Genomic DNA, 23,305 nt, shown 5'->3' on the forward strand with positions numbered 1-23,305 from the left:
TAAGTGTTCTATGAGAAATGACTAACATAGATACTGTCACAGATAGGTAGGACAGTGGAATGCTATTGTATGATAGAAACTCATTAACTGCAATCTTTCAATATCATTAGTATCTTCCTATGGCTCAGAAGAATTTGACATCCATACCTTGCAGATGCAGGGACCTACGCAAGGGTCAACATTCACACTGCCTTTCAGTGAGCAGCTGCAGGGCAGGCACTCAGGATATCCTATATAACCCAAGGCACATCTATTGCAGCTCTCTCCTGCATAGCCAGTCTTGCAGTGACAGAAACCAGGCAACATATCTATGGGAAGAGGGAGAAAACATGATACATATTTGATTTATCATTATTATTATTATCAGATACATGTGTGAGAGTGCACCTTTGGTAGGTGTAACATAAGGGCATTTACTGTGGGTCAGACCATACGTCTATTTAACTCAGTATCCTGTCTTGAGAAAGGCTAGAATAAAGCATGTAAGAATAAAACAAGCATGTAGTGATTTCAATTCTAAGCTTCCAGAAATCCACATATTAGATATCTTCTAAACTGAAACTTATCCCTATTCCTTGCATCTAACAGTCCCCGAAAAACTTCTCTTCCATTAATTCACCTAACCACCTTTGAACATGTTTTACTTTCAGAATACATAAAGCTCCCTAGCAGTAAGTTCCACATTTAGCCATGTGTAGTGTGAAAGAAAACAGATGTGTGTATTAAATCTGTATTTACTGCCCTTTAATTCTCATGTCATAGAAAACAGCAAGTAACTATTCCCTACTCACTTTCTCCATGTCATCTGTGATTTCAGCATACCTCTACCATAACCCACATAACATTTTTATTTCATCCACCAAAACCTCATAGGCCTATTTAATATCTCTTTACACAGAAACTGCTTTGTATGGCTGAAAATCTCTATTGTCCTTCCCTGCATTGTTTCCAGTTCTAATAAATTATTTAAGAGGAAGGGAGCGCATAGTGTGGACCTATAAATGGTTTGATGATATTTTAGTTTTGTTTTTTAAACATCAGTAGTATTTCCTAAGGCTCTGTTGACCTTTTTGACTACTGCTGAGCCAGCACTGAGCTGATACATCCAGGGCACAGTGCAAGGTAATTCTAGGAGCTGTTTAACTGGTAGTCCCTAATTCAGAAATCGTTGTAACACTTTTCCCTGTGTTCTACTTTTCCTTTAATTGCTACAGAAATTCATCAGTTATTTTACTCCCCAGCCACTGACTGTCTAGAGATCTTTCTGAACATTCTGCAGTTCTTTCATTTTTCTATGTTGAAAGATTTTGTACTTGCTAACTTTGTCACCTTCCTACTCATCCCTTTTCCAGGTTAAATATGAATATTTTCAACAGTTTGTATTGATCATTACTGTGAAAATGGTCCATTTATTCTTTTAACCAAGTACTAATCCATGAAAGAACCTTTCCTCCTTATTCTATTACACTTTCTTTCATGATCTTTGGTGAAGGATCTTGTCAAAACTTTTTGAAAATCAAAATACAATATTAATCAAATGAGCCTTTGTTCACATGCTCATTGAATCCTTCAAACAGATTCATAAGACACGCTGTCCTCTACAAAAAAAACTGATCTTGAGTTTTTCCCATTTTTGCCACAGTTCAGAAATGGTATAAATCATTTATTGTAGTTCTACTGATTTGCTTGGTACAGAAACCAGACCTTCTGATTTTAGTTTCCTGGAACCCTCTGCCTTTCGTTCACAAATTGGATAAACGGTTTCTATTTCTGTCAACTTAATATAAGTTTTTTAAAGCATTATAAACTATATTTAATGCTTCATGCAACTCAATTTTTAACTACATCCAGAAGCCATGGATAAATACGATACATGCCTGATGAATTTTTATTCTTCATTTATTAGTTTGTTCTAAACCTGACACTTCTGTTTAAGACAGTTCTTCTGACTTGTCCCCATGAACAAAGACTCCGAAGTGGGAAATTCCCTGAGCTCTTCTGTTCACTGATACAAACAATAAATCTAGATTTTCTGCTGTGTCCTTTTCTTCCTTGATATCTCCAGTTATAACTTCATTACACCTTAATCATATTTAACTCCTACTGAATTTGAATCTCTAGCGGTCCTTTTGATTCTGACTTATCTGAAGAAGTACTTCTTAGCAACATTTAAGCATTTAGCAAATTATTCCTTAAAATACATGTATGTATTATTAGGAGTATAACTTTCCAGAATCTGTCACAATTTATGTCCTTTTCTATTATCCTCAATTGGATATAACTTCTGCTTTTTTCAGGGAGCTTATTTTTTATTGTTCAAATAGATATTTTTTTTCTAGCTTAATTGTGTTGCTTGAATTATTTTGAACTAGAGGAATGCATCTTCTCTGAATGTCTAATATGCAGTCTATAAACTCTATGCTTGCCATTAGCAATCTTGGATTGTTCATTTTGATTTTCTTTTTAAAAGGTTTCCTTGTTTTGATTAAGTTGTTTTTTAGGGAGGCCTTCTCATTCCTACAAGAATGTTGAATTTGACGGCCCTTCAAGAGGAGAGTTTTAAACCAGTTCCACATGCATAAATCCAGAGGTGTTTCTCTTTTTAGGGTTCCTCTAACTAGCTGTTTGAAGAAGCAGTCACCTACAGGAGTTTTAAATGATATTATCTGTTAATCTATACAGAGATGAAATTCAATCTGTCTTCTCTAACTTGCAGCCTCTTTGATCTCCTGTAGCACATCATATTGACTGTCACTTTCTTGATCTGTCCTAATTATATACGGAACTTCAGTGCATGAAATTTCTGTGTTACTTACTATCACGCAACCATGTGCTCCATGGATTTTGATGCCTGTGGCACAGCTGATTCTCAAATTTCTGAGTTACCCTCCTCTCAACTAGCCACCAGCAAGGCCCCACAGCACAGCAGGCCTCAGGCTCTTTTGTAATCTGGGTCAATGTATCCTAGCCTGACAATCTTGTCTTACGAGAGAAACTTCTGTTCCTTCCAGATGAAAATACCTTGCTGTACACCAGGGTTCAGCAGTAAAAGACACAGGCAAGTCTAACTCTTTAGAAGTGAGCCAATCTTACTTGAAAGTTTCAAGAACTCATTCTTAGGTTCACAAGTCTCAGCAAACTCAAATTCAATTAAACGTCTCAGTATGGAACAACTCTCAAATACTCATTTAAATCTATAGTCTCTCCTCCACTAGAGGAAGGTGTAGGGACTACTAACTGTCATATATTCTTCCAGCTCCTACGCTTGTTGATATGGTTAGTCTGTATATTTCATTTGGCTCAATGCCTTCTTTCATTTACAGCACTTGCAAGATCTAGGCTCTCATTGTATTACACGGTATGTAAATCCCTGTCAGTGTCCCACTGGTTATCTTTGACCGGGCTTCTGTAGTGCATATGCAGTGCATATTAAGTCAACAGCCTAATTAATTACATTTCGATTTAGGGCAGATGTTTCAGGTCTGTCTTTTGTTGTTGTTGTAATGAACTAACGTTTCAGCAGGAGCACATCTTTTGCTTTTGGTCTGTTACTTCATAGGCCTTGTTTGAATTGAGGCCTTGTTTGATGATTTGTGGAAGCTGTTATTCCCTGTTTTCTACCTGAATATTATCAGTTTCTGTCCTATCTTTGAGTGTACAGAGGCTTTGAAAGTTCATCCTAGAGGATGAGTCATCTCGAGAGATGAGTTTTATCCATCAGTTTTCTCCCAACCTACCAGTCTTTCAAAATTGCCCAAAAATAAATGCATGCAAAAGCATGCACCAGACCCTTGAAAAAACCTGCAATCCCAGGACTGGCTTCTGCCATTTTCACTCCTGTTCAACAGTACATAAATTCCCAAAATTATTTCATGGAAGCCAGTGGACTGCTTGCTGAGCAAAGTATTATGAAGCCTGAATAAAGATCAAGATGTCTGGACCTTATTTATCCTATAATTTCTGAGAAAGTTTTTCAACAAAAATAAACATCTGACATTGGGATTATATTGCACATAAAAAGGCAATAGGGAAAAAACTTCATGGCATGATAGCATGCAGTGAAGACTGAGTCACAAAACTCAGCCAGTTTCCCAAACCTCACAGCTCTTGCAGGTGCTTAAAAGCCAAGTAAAAGAGCTATTTGTTAACATCTAGCCACTACAGCTTGAAACAAGAGTACTGACTCACTAAGAAAGCCTAATTACTGGAGTACAGAGTAGTTCTAATGTATAGGTTCCACCTTTGCTTCTGTATGGACAATTGCAAGTGATCACAACATCAGTGATGGTCAAGTTTACCTATTATTAGGCTGGATTGGACATAGGTGGACAAGTTCAATTTTAAAATTATTGCCTTTCAATTACAAAACCTAGAGACATTTTCATCAGTTTATTTTATCAATGCCACAGTTTGCAAATATACTATTATTTATTGTAAGTTTCTGGCTCTATCTTTTCTATATTGCTCATGAACATATTACATAAGGTTGCTATGAAAGAATATTTGAAAAGCATTCTTGAAGATTCAAAACTAAAAATATACTATACAAGTTATAATAATAATATTTCATTTCAGAATGCTGAGCAAAACATGTGAGGACAAAGTTATACTAGGCTGATCAAAATGGAAACTATACATACTTAATATACAAAAATACTACTTCTTCTCCCGAAACAATTCCTGGTCAATTATAAAGCCATTCCTTCATGCCCTTCTCTTATCTACTGAAACCTTATGATGACTACAGGATGCAGTCTTTTGAATCCTCTTGTTCCACTTCATCAATGTACCAGTTATTATGGTATTTGCCACAATTTTCCATTTTAATTGTTGCTTACCTACAGTATTCAAGCACACAGAGAATGTACAGCCTCCAGGTTTATTTTTCTTGAGAACTGTTCACAGTGACTTTATACCCCCAGTGATTTTCCTTATTAACATATTTCCATTTTAGTTTAATGTTTTTAATCCTCCTGACTCATTTGCTTACCACACATTTAAGAAGCATATTCCCATCATACACCAAGGAAACAATTTATCCTTAAACAACCAGCCAGCAAACTCGGAGATGTATTTCAACCTACCCAGTGTGTATTAATTCTGGTTCACAGGTGAATAGATAGATTTCTTCAGACAGATCATGCTTTCCAGCCTTTCCTTTATGAAGGCTCCCCAGTGCTTCACACCCAGCTATTGCCCAGGGTGAGCAGTGTACAGTAAAAAGAATTTTATCAGGGTGTTGAATATAAATTTGAGGAAAAAAAAAGGTTAAAAGTGATCTTCTTTCAGTATAGTTTTATGCTAAAACTTCTACCCAGACCTGCTCTTGATTCTAACCAAACTCCTTCATTACCACAAAAATCTTTCCTTAAAAGAAATATTTAAAAGGCTTTTTCTTTCAACTAGCATTATTGTGTCTTTTCTGTTGAGTAATATGTTACAGTCACAGATCTGGCCCACTGGTCCAAACACTATAATCAAACACAGGGTGCAAGAAGTAAACAGTTTTCCTAATGTGTTGGAACCTTATTTTGTACCACAAGAAGTAAAGAAAAGCAAATAAACAGAAAGAACAAGAGGCAAAGAACAGGACAGCCGGACCATTGTAGGCAGAATGGCTACAAAGCCTGGTTATGTGTAGAGCTGACTTAGTTTTGTTCTTGTGGTTTTAAAATAGGTAAATAAAATAAGCTAAATATCAGAATTGTCCTCTGGCCACTGACTAGACAGTGCAAACTGTCCACTTCTCACTGGACTCCCAAGACTGGGCAGGAAACAGACAACTGGTTTCAGGAACAAATGCACTGATTACTTTGGGGAGGGAATTCCGTATATGATGGCTGTTACCTAAACAACAATTGTTGCGCTTGTCGTATATGAGAAGAAGTAGTTTAAACACACAGAATAACCTCTACAGTAAGTAATTTGGAAATAGGAGACATCAATGTGTTTAAGGAAAGCAAAGGAAAGGAAAGGAAAAGAAAGGAAAGGAAAGGAAAGGAAAGGAAAGGAAAGGAAAGGAAAGGAAAGGAAAGGAAAGGAAAGGAAAGGAAAGGAAAGGAAAGGAAAGGAAAGGAAAGGAAAGGAAAGGAAAGGAAAGGAAAGGAAAAAAGTTACTTCATGTGTTACAAACAGCAGATTCAACAGAGATTAAGAATACTCTAATGTGCTCAAAAGCAATACGCCTCTAAGCAATTGCAGCCAAATGAGTTAAGTTTCAGGAAGGTCAGGAGAAGCTGGTTACAGTCAAGCCAGAAAATGATGAGAGTTGTACTTCTGTGAAGGGAACAAAAGAACTCTCTGGTTCTCGGGAGTGGAGGAACTGCTGAGATATGAAACTTGTTTGAATGCCTGGGGCTAGATGAGCAGGACTGGCCGCTTGCCAATAAAAATAAAGGAGGCAAAACTGAGAGAGATAATGCAATTTTGGATATGTTATCTTCAAGATGGTGGCATGACACATTTCTTGATTAGAAAGACAAAGTTAATAACCTTCAGATTAGATGGATGGCGACAACAGAGAAAAAGCAAGAAATGAAAGGAGGGGTCCAAACAGGAGCTTTATTCTCTTCCTAGAGAGGTCCAGAAAAGAGGCAAGAGAAGAATTTACCAGAAGAAAGATCAGAGGATTAAAAAGGCAGAAGGAGATACAGGAAGCAAGGTGTTAAAGCACTGTACCACCCAGTCAGATTCAGAAAGTGTAAGCAGATTTAGAAAGCAACTATGAGATAGTTTAGATCTGTTGAATGCTCACAGGCAAGAATAAGACATTATGAGAGCTCCTAATGACACTACTACTGACAACCAAACAAGATGGAAAAATGTCTTTATCTTTTTGCTTCCTTCTTCCCATGACAGAAGAGCTGACAGCCTATTAATACTGGCTTTCAGCTGCCAGGCCACTGGAGAATGACCCACACCAGTGGCCAGCACAGAAGGTGTGAAAAGAAAGACGGCAGCAGTAACAGACAGGCACTGAGAGACCAAGCAGCTGCTTAACACGCAAGTGGGACATTGCATTTCTTTGAATTAATCATTCTTCCACCTCAAAATCATAGTCTCAGTATTTTATAAAAGCACTGAATGTCAGTAGTGGCAAATGTTTGAATAAAAGTTGTCCTGTTTAACAGTATGAGAGGTTTCTTTGTTGTATTAAGTCTGTCATCTGTGACCTGTACACTCTCACCCACAGGTTTGGTGCAGGCACTGCACAATCTTGCTGTGCTTTTTCCAGCTTTTGGATTCATCCTCAATTCTTCTTCTACCGTCTCCCCTATCAATCCACATGATATGCTGTACCGGGTGTCCATGCTCAGGCGCTGGCGGTCGGGGGGGCTGTAGGGCGGCCTCTGTGAGAAGAGGACGGGGCTGCCCCGGGCCGGTTCCAGCCGGCTCCAGCGGACCCACGGCAGGGCACAGCTGAGCCCCACAGCCAGACGGGTCAGAGAAGGTCAGAGGACAAGGAGGGGAGGAGGTGCTCCAGGTGCCAGAGCAGAGATTCCCCTCCAGTGCTTGGAGGAGACCGTGGTGGAGCAGATATCTACGCTGCGCACCATGGAGGAGCCCACGAAGGAACAGGTGGGTATTCCTGAAAGAGCACCCATGGTGGAGCAGATTTTTTTCCTAAAGGATGGCAGCCAGTGGGAAGGACCCATGCTGGAGCAGGAGAAAGTATGAGGAGAAGGGAGTGTCAGAGAGGAACTGTTATGACCACAACTCCCATTCCTCATCCCCCTGTACCACTTGTGGTAGGGGGCCAGGAGGTAGAGGAGTTGGGAATGAAGGCACCTGGGGAAAAAAAAAGGAAGGGGGGGAAGGTGGTTTTTTAATTTTTGCCTTTGTTTATCACTACCTCAATCTATTTAAATTGGCAATAAGTTAAATTAATTTCCCCCAAGTCAAGTCTGTTTTGCCCATGATGGTAACTGGTAAGCAATCTCCTGGTCTTTAACTTGACCCGTGAGCTGCTTCATCTTATTTTCTCCCCCTGTCCTGCTGAGAAGGGCAGTGAAAGAGCAGCTGGGTAGGCGGTTGCAGCTGGCCAAGATCAACCCACCATATATATCACTGTGACAGTAATCAGTATAATTTTATTGAACCTATGTAATCAGTACATGGCTGTTACAGTACATTTTACACCATTGGGCCCTATATTTGCAGCTTTGCTATGCTGCTTTTATGTTCCATTGATCTCTATTTCAAAAAAGATTGCTACAACATCTCTTGTCAATAGATTGTAATTAGCCCAATTAAAACATCTCTTAAGAACTGACCTTGAGTTTTGTTGTTATCTTCCCGCAGAATTTTCAGAATTTTGTCAACAAAAGAAACAGAAAAATATGGCAATCCATTGTTTCCAAAGCACAAAGAAGCACTTTATTCTCTATTTGAAGACAGCTTTTATAGGGCTATGGTAAACAGCTTGCAGCCCTACATTAATAATATAGATGGCACATAAATACGACACCTTTCAAACAGATTTTTTTCTAGATTTCAAATGGAAATATGCTTAGAGAGGAAAAGAGATTAAAACATTACAGTTGTACTAGTTTAAATCTCCCCTGTAAAAGAAAAAAGCTCTTTAAAGCCAAAAGTCTCCAATGTATTCCATGGGGAATACTCTTCCAAACATATCCAAGTTTGCAAGCCATGAATCTGAAAGAAGCCGCAGCAAATTTGGGAATATAAAATCGCAGTTTCCAAAGAAAAGTATCATAAGAATGAAGGTGGATTATTTTTTGCATGAATAAACTTAAAAAAAAGGGTGATTTTTTTTTTTTTTAAGAGATATCACAAATGTGTTTCAGCTTTTCTTTGACCATTGCTGGACTTAACCTTTATCACTATCTTTTAGGGATCTTACCTCCTTCTGCATGTTTCTCGTCTTTGACACAGGTATCATGTAAAGACCCATTTGGATCACAGGAACATGGCTGGCATGGATCTGGGCTATCTGGCAATACCTATAAAAACAAAGAAATTACAAAAAGAAATCTTACCTTTAATAATTGGAAACTTTTATTTGCTTCTTAAGCAAAAAGTAGGAGAGAACGACTTTTGTGTAGGTAGCTTGCACTTTACCAAAAATGAGATGGTTGCCAAACTTAGCCCAGTCTAGGCATTAAAGTTACCTTTTGGATTTTTATTTAGAAACTTGTAAGTGATTTAGATACAAACATGTTTTCAACTAAAAAACCAGGAGTAGAGATAATAGCCGAACCTTGTATAATTAAAACCAATTAATCTAATTAAGTAGATTTTAAGCATTCACTACCTAAAGTAATATTAACAAATAGTCCAGTTGTTCTGGGCAACATGACTCAAAAAACTAACTGAAGTTAGTTAGTCAGTAACTGAACAAAAAAGTTAAGTGAAGAAAAGTGAACATTAGATAAGGGAACAATTTCCTTTTGTTCTTGAAAAGGCTACCTCAACCAAACTTAAACCTTAGCCTAATATCATACTGGTCATATAAAGTAGAAGTTCTCCATGAATTAGGTATGTGCACATACTATAGATACACTATACACACATATATATAAAATCCCTATTACCTGGATGATAACCTGATTCAGAGGAAAAGATCAAGCACCCTGCTGTTGAAGAGATCAGTATTCCTTTTCTCAAGCTCTAAGGCTAAAGCCAGTGTATCAGGGAGAATGTAATTATCGTTATTTGGTGATGTTTTCTGTGCTTGAGGATTGAAAACCAATCAGACTAAAGGCCATGATTTACTCAACTGAAACTATACAGACCAAATATCAGGAATTTAAGCACACATTAATAGTGCAGCTGTCTAAAGCACAGCCATAGCCCATACTGGCAATACAACCTAATGTAAGATTCATCTTCTGCCAGCTTCAGCTTAGATGAAAACACAGCGTTATACAATTAAACACAAAAACCAATTCCTGCTGCATGGAAAATGAAAGGCATTCATGAGATACTATAGAATTTCAGTGGTTATTAATTCTACATAACATTTAAAAAATAAAAATTACAGGATCTCTTTCTCCAATATCAAATATAGCAATATTTCTTTGATCTTTGATAACAAATCTTGGAATTCATTACTGAGGCAAAAGTTCTGTTTACAGGACCACGTCCTCCTTTAAATTAAATTGAAATACTAGCTGGAGGCCCTGACCTCAAGTGCATTCCTTCATATCAACACAATTCACTTTCATATTTCTGTGAACGTTAACTTTACAGATTTCCAGCTGTGAAAAGCAACTGCTACACTGTCAGAATTAGAAGTTAACCTTCATAAAATGGCAGTCCAAACTGTGTCGTCTCTTTTTAATAACTTAACTCCCCATGCTGAAGTGATGGTTTGAACACCGAGCTTTACCATGAAGTGACAACAGAACACACGTTTACCCCTTTAGGTCTGAAGTAACCGTCAACACAGGTCTCACAGTTTATGCCACCGGTGTGGCTTGTACAATTCACACACACTCCGCCCCCAATGTATTCTCCATGGACATTCAAACTCTGATTTCTGTCTGCAACATCCTCATCATAGTAACACTCCTCAGTCTTCCCATGACAGTTGCATGCTAAAAGAGAAGGAAATGTTTTAGCAAACACTTTCTGGCTGGAGATGCCACACTGTAACTAAGGTATTAAAAAGTGTCGTTAACATTTTGTCATTGGTGCTGTGTACATTGTAACCAACAGCACATTCAAGTATTAATTTACTACTTCAGCTGTGAAAAGTGATGTTGTCCCATCACAAATGCAGCCTGGAATTCTGCATATTGTATTTTTTTCTCAATGTTTTGTCTGGGGGAGTATGGAATTTGACAGATATAGCCTAATTATGTTCTTCCTTTTCTATTTTAGGGTCTTTTTTCTGTTTAAATTGATAGTCCAGAAACCTTTTGGTGGTTGCACACACATATGGTTCATGAAAGAGTCAGCTAATTTAAAATACAAGAGGAATTATAAGGAAAGCAGCAGAATAGTACAAGTAAATTAAAATAATTTCCATGAAAGCTGAAAGACATCCTAAAACCACTTGATTTGCACATATGTATATAAGAACTGGGTCAGAAGAAAGAGATTCCCAACCTTAAAACTTCTTTAGAAGTTCAAATTTGAACTCTTAGGCTTCAGGTCCACATGCAGGAGAGCTAATCTAATAATCTGTTGCTGTGAAAATGAGGTAGCTCTCTCTCTCCCTTCCCGTATGGTATTAAAACATTCATTTCCACATTAAGAGAAATTCAAAGCTCGTCAACATAGTAGGGAGTCATTCTCCTCACATCTGAACCAGATCTCAGGGAACTGTTTCCACTATGAAAGTACAATTCACTGAGGGTTGAACAGGGCATAAGAAGTGTCTCTTAAAAATTAAATGTACCCTGATTTCATTCCAGAATGCATTCCCAGTGCAGATACAGTTCCTACTGAAACAAACACCTCTGTGATCAAAGTTTACAGGACACAAATAAGCAATTACTGCTTTTAATATGGGGATATCTGTTTCTTTTTATTTATTTTTAACCACTCATGTTAAAACTACGGCTGCAATCCTACAATTGAATAAAAACGTACATGTAATGGAGCACTAGATTTTATTATGTTCAGAAATATAAGTGGTATGTGACCTTTGGAGGTAAGATGTTAAAGTTCAATTATAACTATTCTTACCATAGTAAATCTGAAAATGGAATTCCCACCCTGTGGGAAGATGATATTTCAAGGTATGTTTTCATTCCATGTTGGAAAACTAGATACATTGATTTTTCCACTAAAAAAATCAGAAACTCAAACTGCATTTTGATCATGTAAAAATATTTTGTTTCAGCAAGGCTGAACATTATAATATACAAAAGTGTCATTTATACAAAAAACATGCTGTTAAAGTTTAATATAATGTAAAATCTCTAAAAAAGATTTTTTTACTTATCAGGATACAGTCTTGTTATTTTATCAACACAAACCCACCACAATTATAAAAATTAAACAAGTCAAAATGATTTTTTTTATACAGTATTCCACCAATATCAGCATGTTACACTAAAATATTCTGAGTTCAATAAAACCACTGACCTACATGTAATTGTTCTGCTAACTTTTTTGAGGCAGCCTAAGTAAGTGAACAACAACTGACTCATAAATAAATGTGGTTAGAAATAAATTTAATTGCAAAATCATGTAGGATCTCATTTCAGTTTTCACCAGCAATTGCAATAAACATCTTCTGTACTGCTTTCAACTTACGTTCACATTCATGCTTAACCAGGAAAGTGCCAGCATGCCAAGGCTTTTGATTGAAACCAGGACAACACCGATCACATGTCTCTCCACATGTGTTGTGCTCACACTGACAGACAGATTTCTAATTTAAAAGAAAAACAAATATTTACACAACGTGATGATTTGAAGACTCTGTCCATGTACATAATCTGCATTCCAGTTCAAATTATGAAAACATTAAGAATGGCTATACTCTGTAATTCCTGTGTTTATTAATTTTTGTTCATTTATGTGCCCTGCATTCATCAAGTGAGAGACAAAAGAGTGTGTTTAATTTCTATAGCTCTATTTTAAGAAAACAGCCACAAGGCAAAGGAAGATAGTTGGTCAGAGAGTCTAAGGAGAATCTAAGAACATAGGAGAATATAATTCCAACTGGCTGAAGAAAGGAGGATGGGAGAATGAAACACATTATAGGAAAACTGATCTGATATAGCTAGCTTACAGGAGTGAGCTATAGAAGGAGTGAGCTGTTCCCCACCCTTCACTTAGATGCACCAATCCTGCAGCTACAGAGCGAAATCAATTCTGTTGGCAGATCCAATAAAAACTGCCTTTAATTTAACTTTAGCATTATTTTTCTACTGGATGAGTCAGCTCATCATGTAAACTTCTAACTGCCTAACTAATTCTATGTGAGAGATAGCAGGAGTTTTTAAACTAATAAGAGATGAGAGCAGGACGATAGCAGGAGTTTTTAAACTAATAAGAGATGAGAGCAGGACCAGCCTTTCAGTCACTTTTCAGTTCCTTAGCAGACCACCTTAGTGCCAGCTTAGACCTAGCATGAAAATATTGCTGTGGGGAACACTCAAACTCTCTGAGCCACAGAAGCAGCTTGGCAAAGATAAAAGAAACTGTAGTTTAGAGAAATGAGGAGCAAAACTGCCTCCCCAATAGTTATTCAGTGGAGGGGATTCTCTGTGGTCCTTGTGAAGCCACTCAAGGTCAAAGCAGCAAGCTAACCTGGAGAAATTCTGTGGCTCACAGGACAAAGCATAAATCTTGCAAACCAAGGTTAAATTAAGGAATGCTTCAGAAAAGCAAGGCATTAAATTCAAGCAAGTTTGTTCTTTGTAATGCTAGGGCAAAGATCCATTGTGCTAACAACTACAGTCATGGCCAAAGCCCACTTATTTTGGTATGACTCAGTCTAAAGAGTATCCCTGGACAGTAAACCAAATACTCCAAATCTCTTCTGGCTTGAGTGGTTCCCTTATGCTATTTTTTATACTGGCCAGACAACAAATACATATTTGTCATCCTGCAAAACAAGACACCACACTTGTCAAAATGCCTTTATTTTATCTAGTAGCCAAACCATCTGAACTGAAGTTTGTATTAATCATTACTTTCTGAGGTAGGCCCAATTCTAACAGATGGCACTGCAACAATGCTGCAGTTTGATAACTAAGGCCGCCTGAAACAATAGTTCAACACATGCTATACACATCATTACAGAAAAGTCTTAGAAGGATTAAACCAAGGAATTTGTAAAATTTTTACAAGGAACCATGGAAACTGCTTAGATCTGTAAATGCATTCTCTGTAAGAGTTCTTCCAGTTTGTTTTTTTTTAATCAGTTCCTACACAATGGCTTGATGTCATACACAAACAAGATCTTCTGTTAAATCCTACAAAGCTCCTACTTAAGTGAATAGTATATGAAGAGATCCCACGTTGTGGCACATTATTAATACTAGTAGATAGGAAATTCTGTATTAGTGATAACATGTGCATAGATCTGGACCATCAGTAACAATGATATTGGATCATTGATGTTGGATCAATGATGTTGGATCATCATTGCAATGATGATGGACCTTATATTTCTATATTTCAATTATATTGCTTACGCATTTATTAATGGCACCAAAAGAAAGCTACAAGTTGGAAGACATTATAAACAGCGCATGATTTTCTAGACTAGCTTGACCGATCCCTCAATTAATATTTCCTGCATAGTAAATGCGCCACTCTAGAGCCATCATTTGTTTACAAGTATCGATGAAATATTTGACAGTCATTTAGGAAACACCTTGATTAATATCAAAAAGGAAAAGAAAGACTGACTTTTAGTGCTTATCTCTACAGCTACATAACATAACCCAAATTTCTGTTGTTCCTAGGAAACTTTCAGTATGGACTGAATTATCTGAAACGTATTTTTTTATTTCAGAGAAAGCCTCCGCTGACATTGTAAGAACGTTTATTATTCTGGTTGCCAGCACTGTTTCATCCTGGCACTGCTTCTGACTGTTCTTCTAGGTTAAGAACAGACATAAATTCACAGAACTCTGAGGAATATCAAGATTTTTTTCTCATGTTCCATCCTACAAATAAGGCACATTAAAAATAAAAAAAAAAGAAAAATACATACATTGGTCGCTGGATCCAGTGGACAAGCCTTTGCATGGCCTGAACATATACACATGCCTCCAACAGAGATATCTTTTATAGAATAGTAATACTGTAAGACAAAACAGAAATTGAATTGCTAAGTGGATTGTAAAATGCAGGTGCTAAACTGCAGAATTCATTTCTGGTGACAAAACTGTCAGGTCCTGTTTTACTTCTTTTTTGATCTATTACAAATATAGCAGACAGTATAATCCAAGCTGCATCTTGATCAACAGATTCAAGTTTACTGAAAGAATGGGTATACATTGGCACAGTTCCATTTGTTTGAAGACACAAGAGCCATGTCAATTTATACACAGCATACACCAAACACAAGAATAGGAAAAGGCTATATGCACACTGGATAGTGAAAAGCCAAATGCTACAGAACTTTTTCCCTTCAGGAAACATGAAAAAGGCATGATGATGGAGAGAAGAGAAAGTCTAGAAGAAAAACTAAGAAAAATCTTTGTTCGCCTCAGTTGGGTCTTACTTGGGCATTCACTGGACTGTAGAAAGATCTGTTTTTCGCTATTGGCTTTTTGAATGACTATGGAACAGTCTTCATGACTGGGATGTAAATAATTTTTGACCTGTTGCTCTGCCATTTGACCATTTCTAATTTTTCTATGGTGGGGATTAATAGACCTAACCAGAAAGAAGGATGGAAAGGTACTTATAACCATGTTATGACATCTGTGAAAAGTGAATCTCACATGCCATCCTGCCCATTTTCATCTGTTTTGATAACGGTCCTGTAACATCCTAATAATTGGCTAATCAAAACAAATATGCTATTTGCAAATTCTGCTGTTTCTGTGTTCAACCTCTTTTTCAGATCATTAACAAATACATCAAACAAAACGGGAACTCATATAACTCAGTAAACCTTCTACCACATAGAAAATGTATCATTTGTGGCTACACTGTTTTGTGGAATAGTGGCTTGTCTAATGTTTTCTATAGCGAAAGCCAGACAAGGATGGCAAGTTTCATTTGCTCCTTGTTCCTTTGAGGACAGCCTCATGGAGAGATGCCATACAGAAGCTATTGTTCTTTGTTGGTTTGAGAAATCTGTGGATCATCCTGCACTAGGTTTTCATGAGTATACAGTGATTTTTAAAGTGCTAATTCAATTTTGTGTTTCTGTTCACCTAGAATCAGATTATTAAATGTACACTCTTATGTAAACATACAGTTTCCATGATTAGTGAAGCTGCAATAACTGCACTCAACTGGAAGGGTTTCTGGGTTTTTAATACAAAACAGGATGGCATATTCCAAACTTTCAGAAATAGCCAGCACTCTGTGGATTCAGAGGAACAAATGGAAAACAGAAATGGGGAACAGAAGAACCAAATTTTCTTTGCAGTTATCCACAAATGATATTAACTAAAGCCAAGAATAACAATACTCCCCCTTCATAACAGGACTTACTATAGTGGTACCCTAAACTTTCCAAAAGAAAAATAAGATGACCAACAGAAAGAGGAAGTCAGCAGAAAGAAAAAACGTGGAAAGGTATACATCCCCCAAAACAGCTTTTAAGAATGCTTAGTAGAGAAATCAGAGGAAAAATAGAATAACACACAACATTTGAGCAGCAGGAAAACAGGGAGATGTGGCATGGGAAGAAAGTACAGATTGCACAAAAAAGAGATAGGAGTGTGCACACACAAGGAACAGTGGACAAGACCAGGGTATGGTATGAGTTTGAGTGGTGCATCCATTCTTTTAATCTAAAGCACAATGTAAAATTTTTACTGTTAGCAACAATCATATAATAATGCTAAAAGTGTTGCATTCAGGCCCTACTACTACTTATAGTACCACTAGTAGAAATTCTACTCAAAGTAAGTGTTCAAGGAATGTTCAAGGAGCAGAGGACTGAGCAGCAGAAGAGGCAAGAGGACATTATCTAACAGCAACCACTTGCCAATTACTGCATCCAAGTGTTTGTAGCCAAAGGAGCTGTGTGCCTATGTAAATAAACATGCTATGTATGTTAATAACATCATTAAGCAGAAAAGATAAAATTGTTACTTCTGCTACAGACAAGTTAACAAAATACTGTGAAGAGGGAATTCTCTACACCAGGATTTTGGCAGATATCAACAGGTAGTCATCATCTCCCAAAATTTCCTATGGCAAACGAAGGCAGGTACAGCATTTACAAGTGTAAGAGAACTTCTACACATATATTTCTACTGTCTTGCCAGAACTTACCCTCCTCGTAACAATGGGATCAATTTCATTTGGATCTTTGTGTGCGAACATCATTAAATCAGCATTTAGTGTCCGTATCCTCTGAAATCTCAGGCGAATAAAGCGAGCAGAGGTGAATTCTATTAATACGCGTGAAGGATCATCAGCACTAGGCCGTCCATTAATGAGAGAAGTGTGAATCTGAAGAGAGAATTATTAAAGCAATAAGGAATTAGATGACAGCAATGCTGCCATGATTATGCCAACAAATATTACAGGCACTGTGTGAATGCCTTTGTAAATGTAAAATACCTTGTTTCTTTAGAAAGCAGATTTCCCCCCAAAATACTCTATGTACCCACAGACCCCAGTTATGGAGAGGCTTTATAGTAAAAATGTTTTGAGCAAAGGGAAGTAATCAGCTACACAAAGACTGTAGCACAAACTGCATATGTGTACCAAGGCCCCACAACAGTGTCTGTGCCACAGGCAACTCTTTTCTCTTCCTCTAGTCTAAGATAGGTATTTTCAAGTTAACAAACAACCAAAGGGCTCAGAAATTTTCACTTAAAGGAATGGATACTTGGAATGGGACTCAGAATTCAACAGGGGTCAGTGTGTACCTCTTAGAGCAGTCATCATCAAAAGACTTTTGAACTAGGTGTTTTCTAAAGCCAAGATAAGGTAACTTTTGAAATACTGAAAACTACGACAGCTAGATGAGACAAAATAAGCATTCATAAGCATCTCCCCTTTCTCACTGTCTCTTTACACAATACATTATTTCCTTTGAATCTTGTTCTCAGCAAGTTGAAGCAATCTCCTGGGTTGCAACTGTTTTCACCTGGTCCCTCAAGACAGTCTTTATCACTTCTGAGAACTCTGTTCAGCATTTGTTTTTCCAGAGATGCTACCAATCTCAGCTTACACTGTAGTTTCTGTAAAGATTGCCCCTCTTTCTCTGCCTGCCCTATTCTAAAGCCTAGAAATCTAGGTAAGTGTGCTCTGTGGCTGTTTCATAAAGAAACTCTGACCCCAATTGCAGCATCAAGGGCAATGCAACAAAAATAAGGAATCTTCTTCCCCTCCTATCTTTTTAGCTGATCACAGCATACATTAGGTGTGAATCAACAAAATAAACCAGATGGGTTGCTACACAATTGTTCTTGGAAAAGGCCTACAAGAAGAAGAATGTCAGGTATAGCAAAATATTGTTAATGAGCACCTAGGGGGAGGGAGGAAAGACACCATTAATTATCCTGTATTCTGAAGTGTTAAATTTTAATTGGGGCATTTTTATTACAGGCTGGTACACTGAAAGAATGTTCAGATGCTAAGCTAAATGTGCAGAAGATTAGAACGAATAAGAGAATTATTTGTTCTTTGCAATGAACACGTTGTGCACCTTACCTCAGTGCTCTGAGTGAGAGGTCTGGCCATGCAGCCATTTTCTGTCATCTAACATGATCATATTACCACTGTTTTAGGCAAACAGCTGCACTTGGAATGCCAGCTGGCACTCACTTAGCAGTGGCTGCCTCACACTGAGGAAAGAGACAGCAAATCTACTGCTCCCAGCAAAGCAGTAGGTCTTCCTTTCCTAGAGTTTTTGCAGGTGCTGGTTATAAGGCTTATTGAACAACTGCTGCCTTGCACTGGCTATGTGATACTATTAACTTACTTATTTTCACTACCAACAGGGAAACCCTAAACCTCATCACATCCAGCATCCTGCTCCACTGTATCCACAGGTACACAAAATCACTGGGAGCCACTCTGCCAGGAGCAACTATCAGTCATATCTTGCCTAAGTATGAATCAGCACCTCTAGGCTTCTGCCATGTTATCTCCAGGAACAGATGATATTGCTACATCCTCCTGAGATCATAACAACACTCTCACTTCAATCTCAGACTCAATTTTGCTCCTGACTACAAGTAATTAAATTAAAGGAGACAGCTGGCTGGAAACGAACAGAATCAAATGCTATGAAAAAGACAGGGTACAAACAAAAGATTATAAGATAAAACCCCAGAGGAAGCAAGGAGGAGCTCCTGAATGAGAAACATCTGGCTACAAGCAGGACAAAACCACATGACCAGAGAGAGCAAACTGCTCAAGTCCCTGGTGAAAAGAGAGAGAGGAGAACATGTGTGGAGAGTAAACTTCAAAAAAAGCCTGGAGATGGTGGTAATAGGTCCAATGGAAATTGATAGATCTTTCCAAAAGAATCAAGATTTTAGGAAGAACGCACACCTAAAGACTTCTTTGCATAATATTTACCTGTGAGCAAGGAAATAAATTTGAGTATTTTCTCATGTCATCACCTCCTTCCTTTAAACAGGATCCAAGAAATTTCTTTCTTACAGGCATCAAACATGGATAGGTTATGGTTTAAAGCAGTAGAATACTAAAGACTGAACCTTGGTATTCCAGAGATAAAGCAGAAATATATCTAAAGTAGTGCTGAAAACATCCCCCAGCTCACCCTGAAACAGCAACAGCACCATGGCTATAAGCAGCATGGCATTCTAAGTCATCAAAAAGACAAAAAACTTCAGCTTTTGGGGGTGAGGGGAGAAAGACGCAGGTAAAAGCCCATGTATCAGAATAAGCAAGTGCCCACAGAGAGTTAGAAGCATGAATCACAGACACAGCTTGACCCCAAATGACACAGCTGACAAATAGCAGTCATATCTTTTGATTTATATTTAAAAAAAAAAAAACCACAACAAATTTAGTCTTAAGACACCAATGGGAAAAAAAACACCACCTTGGAGTGCTAGTTTTACAGAATTAAAATGTAAATTAACAAAATACAACAAGAGGCATCCTTTTCAGAATAGACCCCCTTTTTAAAAGGTTTCATGGATCTATCTGCCAGCAGCATATCTCTTTGGCAAGGCTAAACCAGTAGATATGATGACTTCCATTTATATTGTCTCTCCTGCTTCTGTTTAAATGTTTCACAATTTCATTTTAAAACAACAAACAAATAATTTCCCATAATTACTGAAATGCAGCTATGTCCTGCGTGAAAAGTGGTACCTGTTCAAACATATACCAAAATGACACTGAGATTAGGAAATTAACACTAGGTATTTTTATCAAAATGAATCTGAAGGGAAAATTTTACACAGGCAAAATTAATTACTCTAAATTATTTCTCCTCCTCTCAACATCTGTGATGAAATCATTCATTTCTCCTTAGAAACATTTAGAATCAACTTGAAGAGCATCCAAGTAAGTTGTTCCTATTCCTTGAAAAGAAAATAAGGGAGAAACTAAGAGTTCTTTGGGAACATCTGTCATTAATCAGTAATAAACACTAAGAATTTTAAATAACTTTTTTAAAAGAAGTTTATTTTCAATATGACTCTCACAATGAGACATCACTGTGTTTTTCCAGAGCACGCTTTCTCTTTTCGTCTTCCTCCACAATCTTGCACCTACTTGTAAGACACTGTTCACATGACAGCATGTTTTCAGTCCAGACATAAACATGGGCCCTACCATCCAAATATTTTTGAATCAAATCTGAAATCTGATCCACTGAATACACTCCTCAATATCTGTCTACCATTATGCCATCCAAGATCATCATAGTACTTCATATATAGCTCTGAGTCCTGCAAAGACTAGGCCCATCTTCACACAGGCAACTAAGGCACTGATGTCCTGCACTAGTTGTACGCGTACTGCAGTATGAGCCACACTGGAGTTCTACAGCAGAGCTAAGATCCAAAGCTGAGTCCACCAGTAAAATATTAATACTTTAATCCACCCATTGGGCTGCTACAGTTTGGATAATCCAAGTTCCCATGAGGGAGCAATCTCAAATTTTGCTCAGGTTTTATGGACAACTTTTATTTACCAATTCCAAGATTGAGGTAATCACCATTTTGGATTCTAAACGAAAGCTGTGTAGATTTCAACCCTAGAAAATTTTTCCTTAACAAGGAATTTTTCCAGGATTATATTACAACAAATGGGATCTTTGGGGGAAATAAGCATTCACTTACAAAACATCTAAATGTTACCATTAAGAAAACCAAATTCTCATTTTGTAAAATAATTTTGAATGGTATCTGATTTGTCAACCAGTTCAATAGTCAGAACTATTCAAGCAAAAGTGTATGATGACCTTTTCCAGTAGCTGCCTTAGTAGCTGTATGTTCAAAAAGATTTTATCACAGAATCACAGAAAGGTTGAGGTTGGAAGAGACCTCCAGAGGTCATCTGATCCAACTCCCCTGCTCAAGCAGGGCCACCTAGAGCCAGTTGCCCTGGACCATGTCCAGACAGCTTTTGAATATCTTCAAGGATGGAGACTCTGCAACCTGCCTGGGCAACCTGTGAAAAAATGTTTCCTGATGGAAACCTCCTGTGTTTCAGTTTGTTCCCATTGTCTCTTGTCCTGTCACTAGACACCACTGAAAAGAGCCTAGCTGAATCTTATTTGCACCCTCCTTTCAAGAATTTATATATATTGATGAGTTCCCCCCTGAGCTTCCTCTTCTCCAGGCTGACCAGTCCCAGCTCTCTCAGCCTTTCTGCATAGAAAAGATGCTCCAGTCCCTTCATCACCTTTGTGGCATCATTGGGTTCTCTCCAGTATGTCCATGTCTGTCTTGTACTGAGGAGCCCAGAACTGGACCCAGCACTCCAAGTATGGCCTCATCAGTGCTGAATAGAGGGGAAGGATCCCCTCCCTTGACCTGCTGGCAATACTTTGTCTAAAGCTGCCCAGGGTACCATTAACCTTTGCCACAGGGGCACATTGCTGGCTCCTGTTCAACTTGGAGTCCACCAGGACCATTGACTCATTTTCTGCCAAGCTGCTTTCCAGCTGGGTGGCCCCCAGCATATGCTGGTGCATGGGGTTATTCCTTTGCAGGTGCAGGATTTTGCACTTCTCCTTGAACTTCATGAGGTTCCTGTCAGCCCATTTCTTCAGTCTGTAGAGTCCCGCTGGATGGTGGCACGATCCTATAGCATTATCAGCCACTCCTCCCAGTTTGGTGCCATCAGCAAACTTGCTGAGGGTAAACTCTGCCCCAACATCCAAACCATAAATGAAGATGGTAAACAGGATTGGACCCAGTAGTACATATTCAAGTTAGATTAGTTACCAAGTTATCTATCTTCTGTATTTGGTTTGGAACCAAAACTTCTAACAGGTATTGAAAAAATGCATACCCTAGTTAGATGGAAAACAGAAAAGCCATTTTGTAACACCAAATATCTACCTAATTCAATGTCCTGTCTCCAATAGAGCCCAGTAGGAAATCATCAGGAACGAATACAAGAAACAGCACATTTACAGAGTGATCCCTCTGATACAGTATCATCACTTCCTCTGACTGAACAGTCTAAATGCTTCCAGAGCTACAGAGTGAATCTTAGTCATAGTGTTTAATGTCTAACAACTGCCCTTTTTGCTATTATTAGCCTACTCCCTTTTCCCACCATTACGTTTTTCATCACTACAGACACTTGTCCTAATGGGAGGAAATTTGTTCCTTTTAAAAAAAAAGAATAAAACCCACTGGTTCTGGTGGGGTTGGTTGGGGTTTTTTCCTTCTAAACCTGGAACTCAGGTCATGAATTATTTCAGTGACAGTGTTCTAGTTTTTTATTTGAGCAAATTGTGAGTTGTCAACACCTTTTCATTTTTGAACTTCAGTATGATGTTAAATCAACTTTTTTTCAGAGAACTGTTGAGAATGCTACAAGTTCTCTACTCTGAAGAGAATTAAGTCCAACACTAGTCCATCAGCATTCATGCATAATTCTTTTTTTTCTTACATGTATTACTTTGCTTTTAGCAACATTAATTTTCATATAGTATTTTTCATTTAGTATCATAAGCTGCTAATAGAACAAATTATCTTAAATTTTGCATTACCACCATTACCAACTCTGCTATTACAGAGTTTTCTGATTTTACAGATTTCCTACAAGTATGTTGAACAACACAGACACTACTAAAGATATACAAAGGACATCTCAGTGCATTAGAAAGTCTGGACCATGTCAGAACCAAAAGACCTATCTAGGATAGTAGCCTGCCTCATACAGTAGCCAAAACAGCATGTTAACAATAAGATGAAGGCAAGCATACATAATACTTCCTCAGGGATTTCCTAAGCTATAGGTAGTTTTTATACATTTGGTAAGCCTCAGAGGATTTCTACAAACTTACTTGGTCTCACCTTAAATCCAGGTCACCTTTTAAAATCTACACCCATCACGTAATAAGGATTTTCTCACCTCATTTACATGTTGTAAGGAAAAAGAACCTTCTTGTGCTTGTTTTAAACCTGCCTCCTACTAAATTCACTTATACTTCCTAGTTCTTAAATTGGAACAAAGAAATATGTCTTTCTACCAGCTCTATTCTGCATTACATTTCTTTACTGCTAATTAGCTTGAC

General features: G+C 37.8%; 1 protein-coding gene across 7 annotated transcripts in view; it reads right to left on the reverse strand.

The window, feature by feature from the left end:
• The window catches only part of LAMA2 (laminin subunit alpha 2), a 374,696-nt gene that overhangs the window by 213,389 nt on the left and 138,002 nt on the right, over positions 1 to 23,305 (reverse strand). For all 7 annotated transcript variants that reach the window (XM_069787394.1, XM_069787391.1, XM_069787388.1 and 4 more), the window contains exons 5-10: positions 16,891 to 17,070; positions 14,645 to 14,734; positions 12,229 to 12,346; positions 10,381 to 10,559; positions 8,864 to 8,963; positions 148 to 308 (exon numbers count right to left, since the gene is read on the reverse strand). In XM_069787394.1, coding sequence (XP_069643495.1) covers positions 148 to 308; positions 8,864 to 8,963; positions 10,381 to 10,559; positions 12,229 to 12,346; positions 14,645 to 14,734; positions 16,891 to 17,070 — 828 coding nt within the window. The remainder of the gene's footprint in view (positions 1 to 147; positions 309 to 8,863; positions 8,964 to 10,380; positions 10,560 to 12,228; positions 12,347 to 14,644; positions 14,735 to 16,890; positions 17,071 to 23,305) is intronic.

Source organism: Haliaeetus albicilla, chromosome 7 (genome assembly GCF_947461875.1).
Source record: "Haliaeetus albicilla chromosome 7, bHalAlb1.1, whole genome shotgun sequence".
Classification (NCBI taxonomy): Eukaryota; Metazoa; Chordata; class Aves; order Accipitriformes; family Accipitridae; genus Haliaeetus; species Haliaeetus albicilla.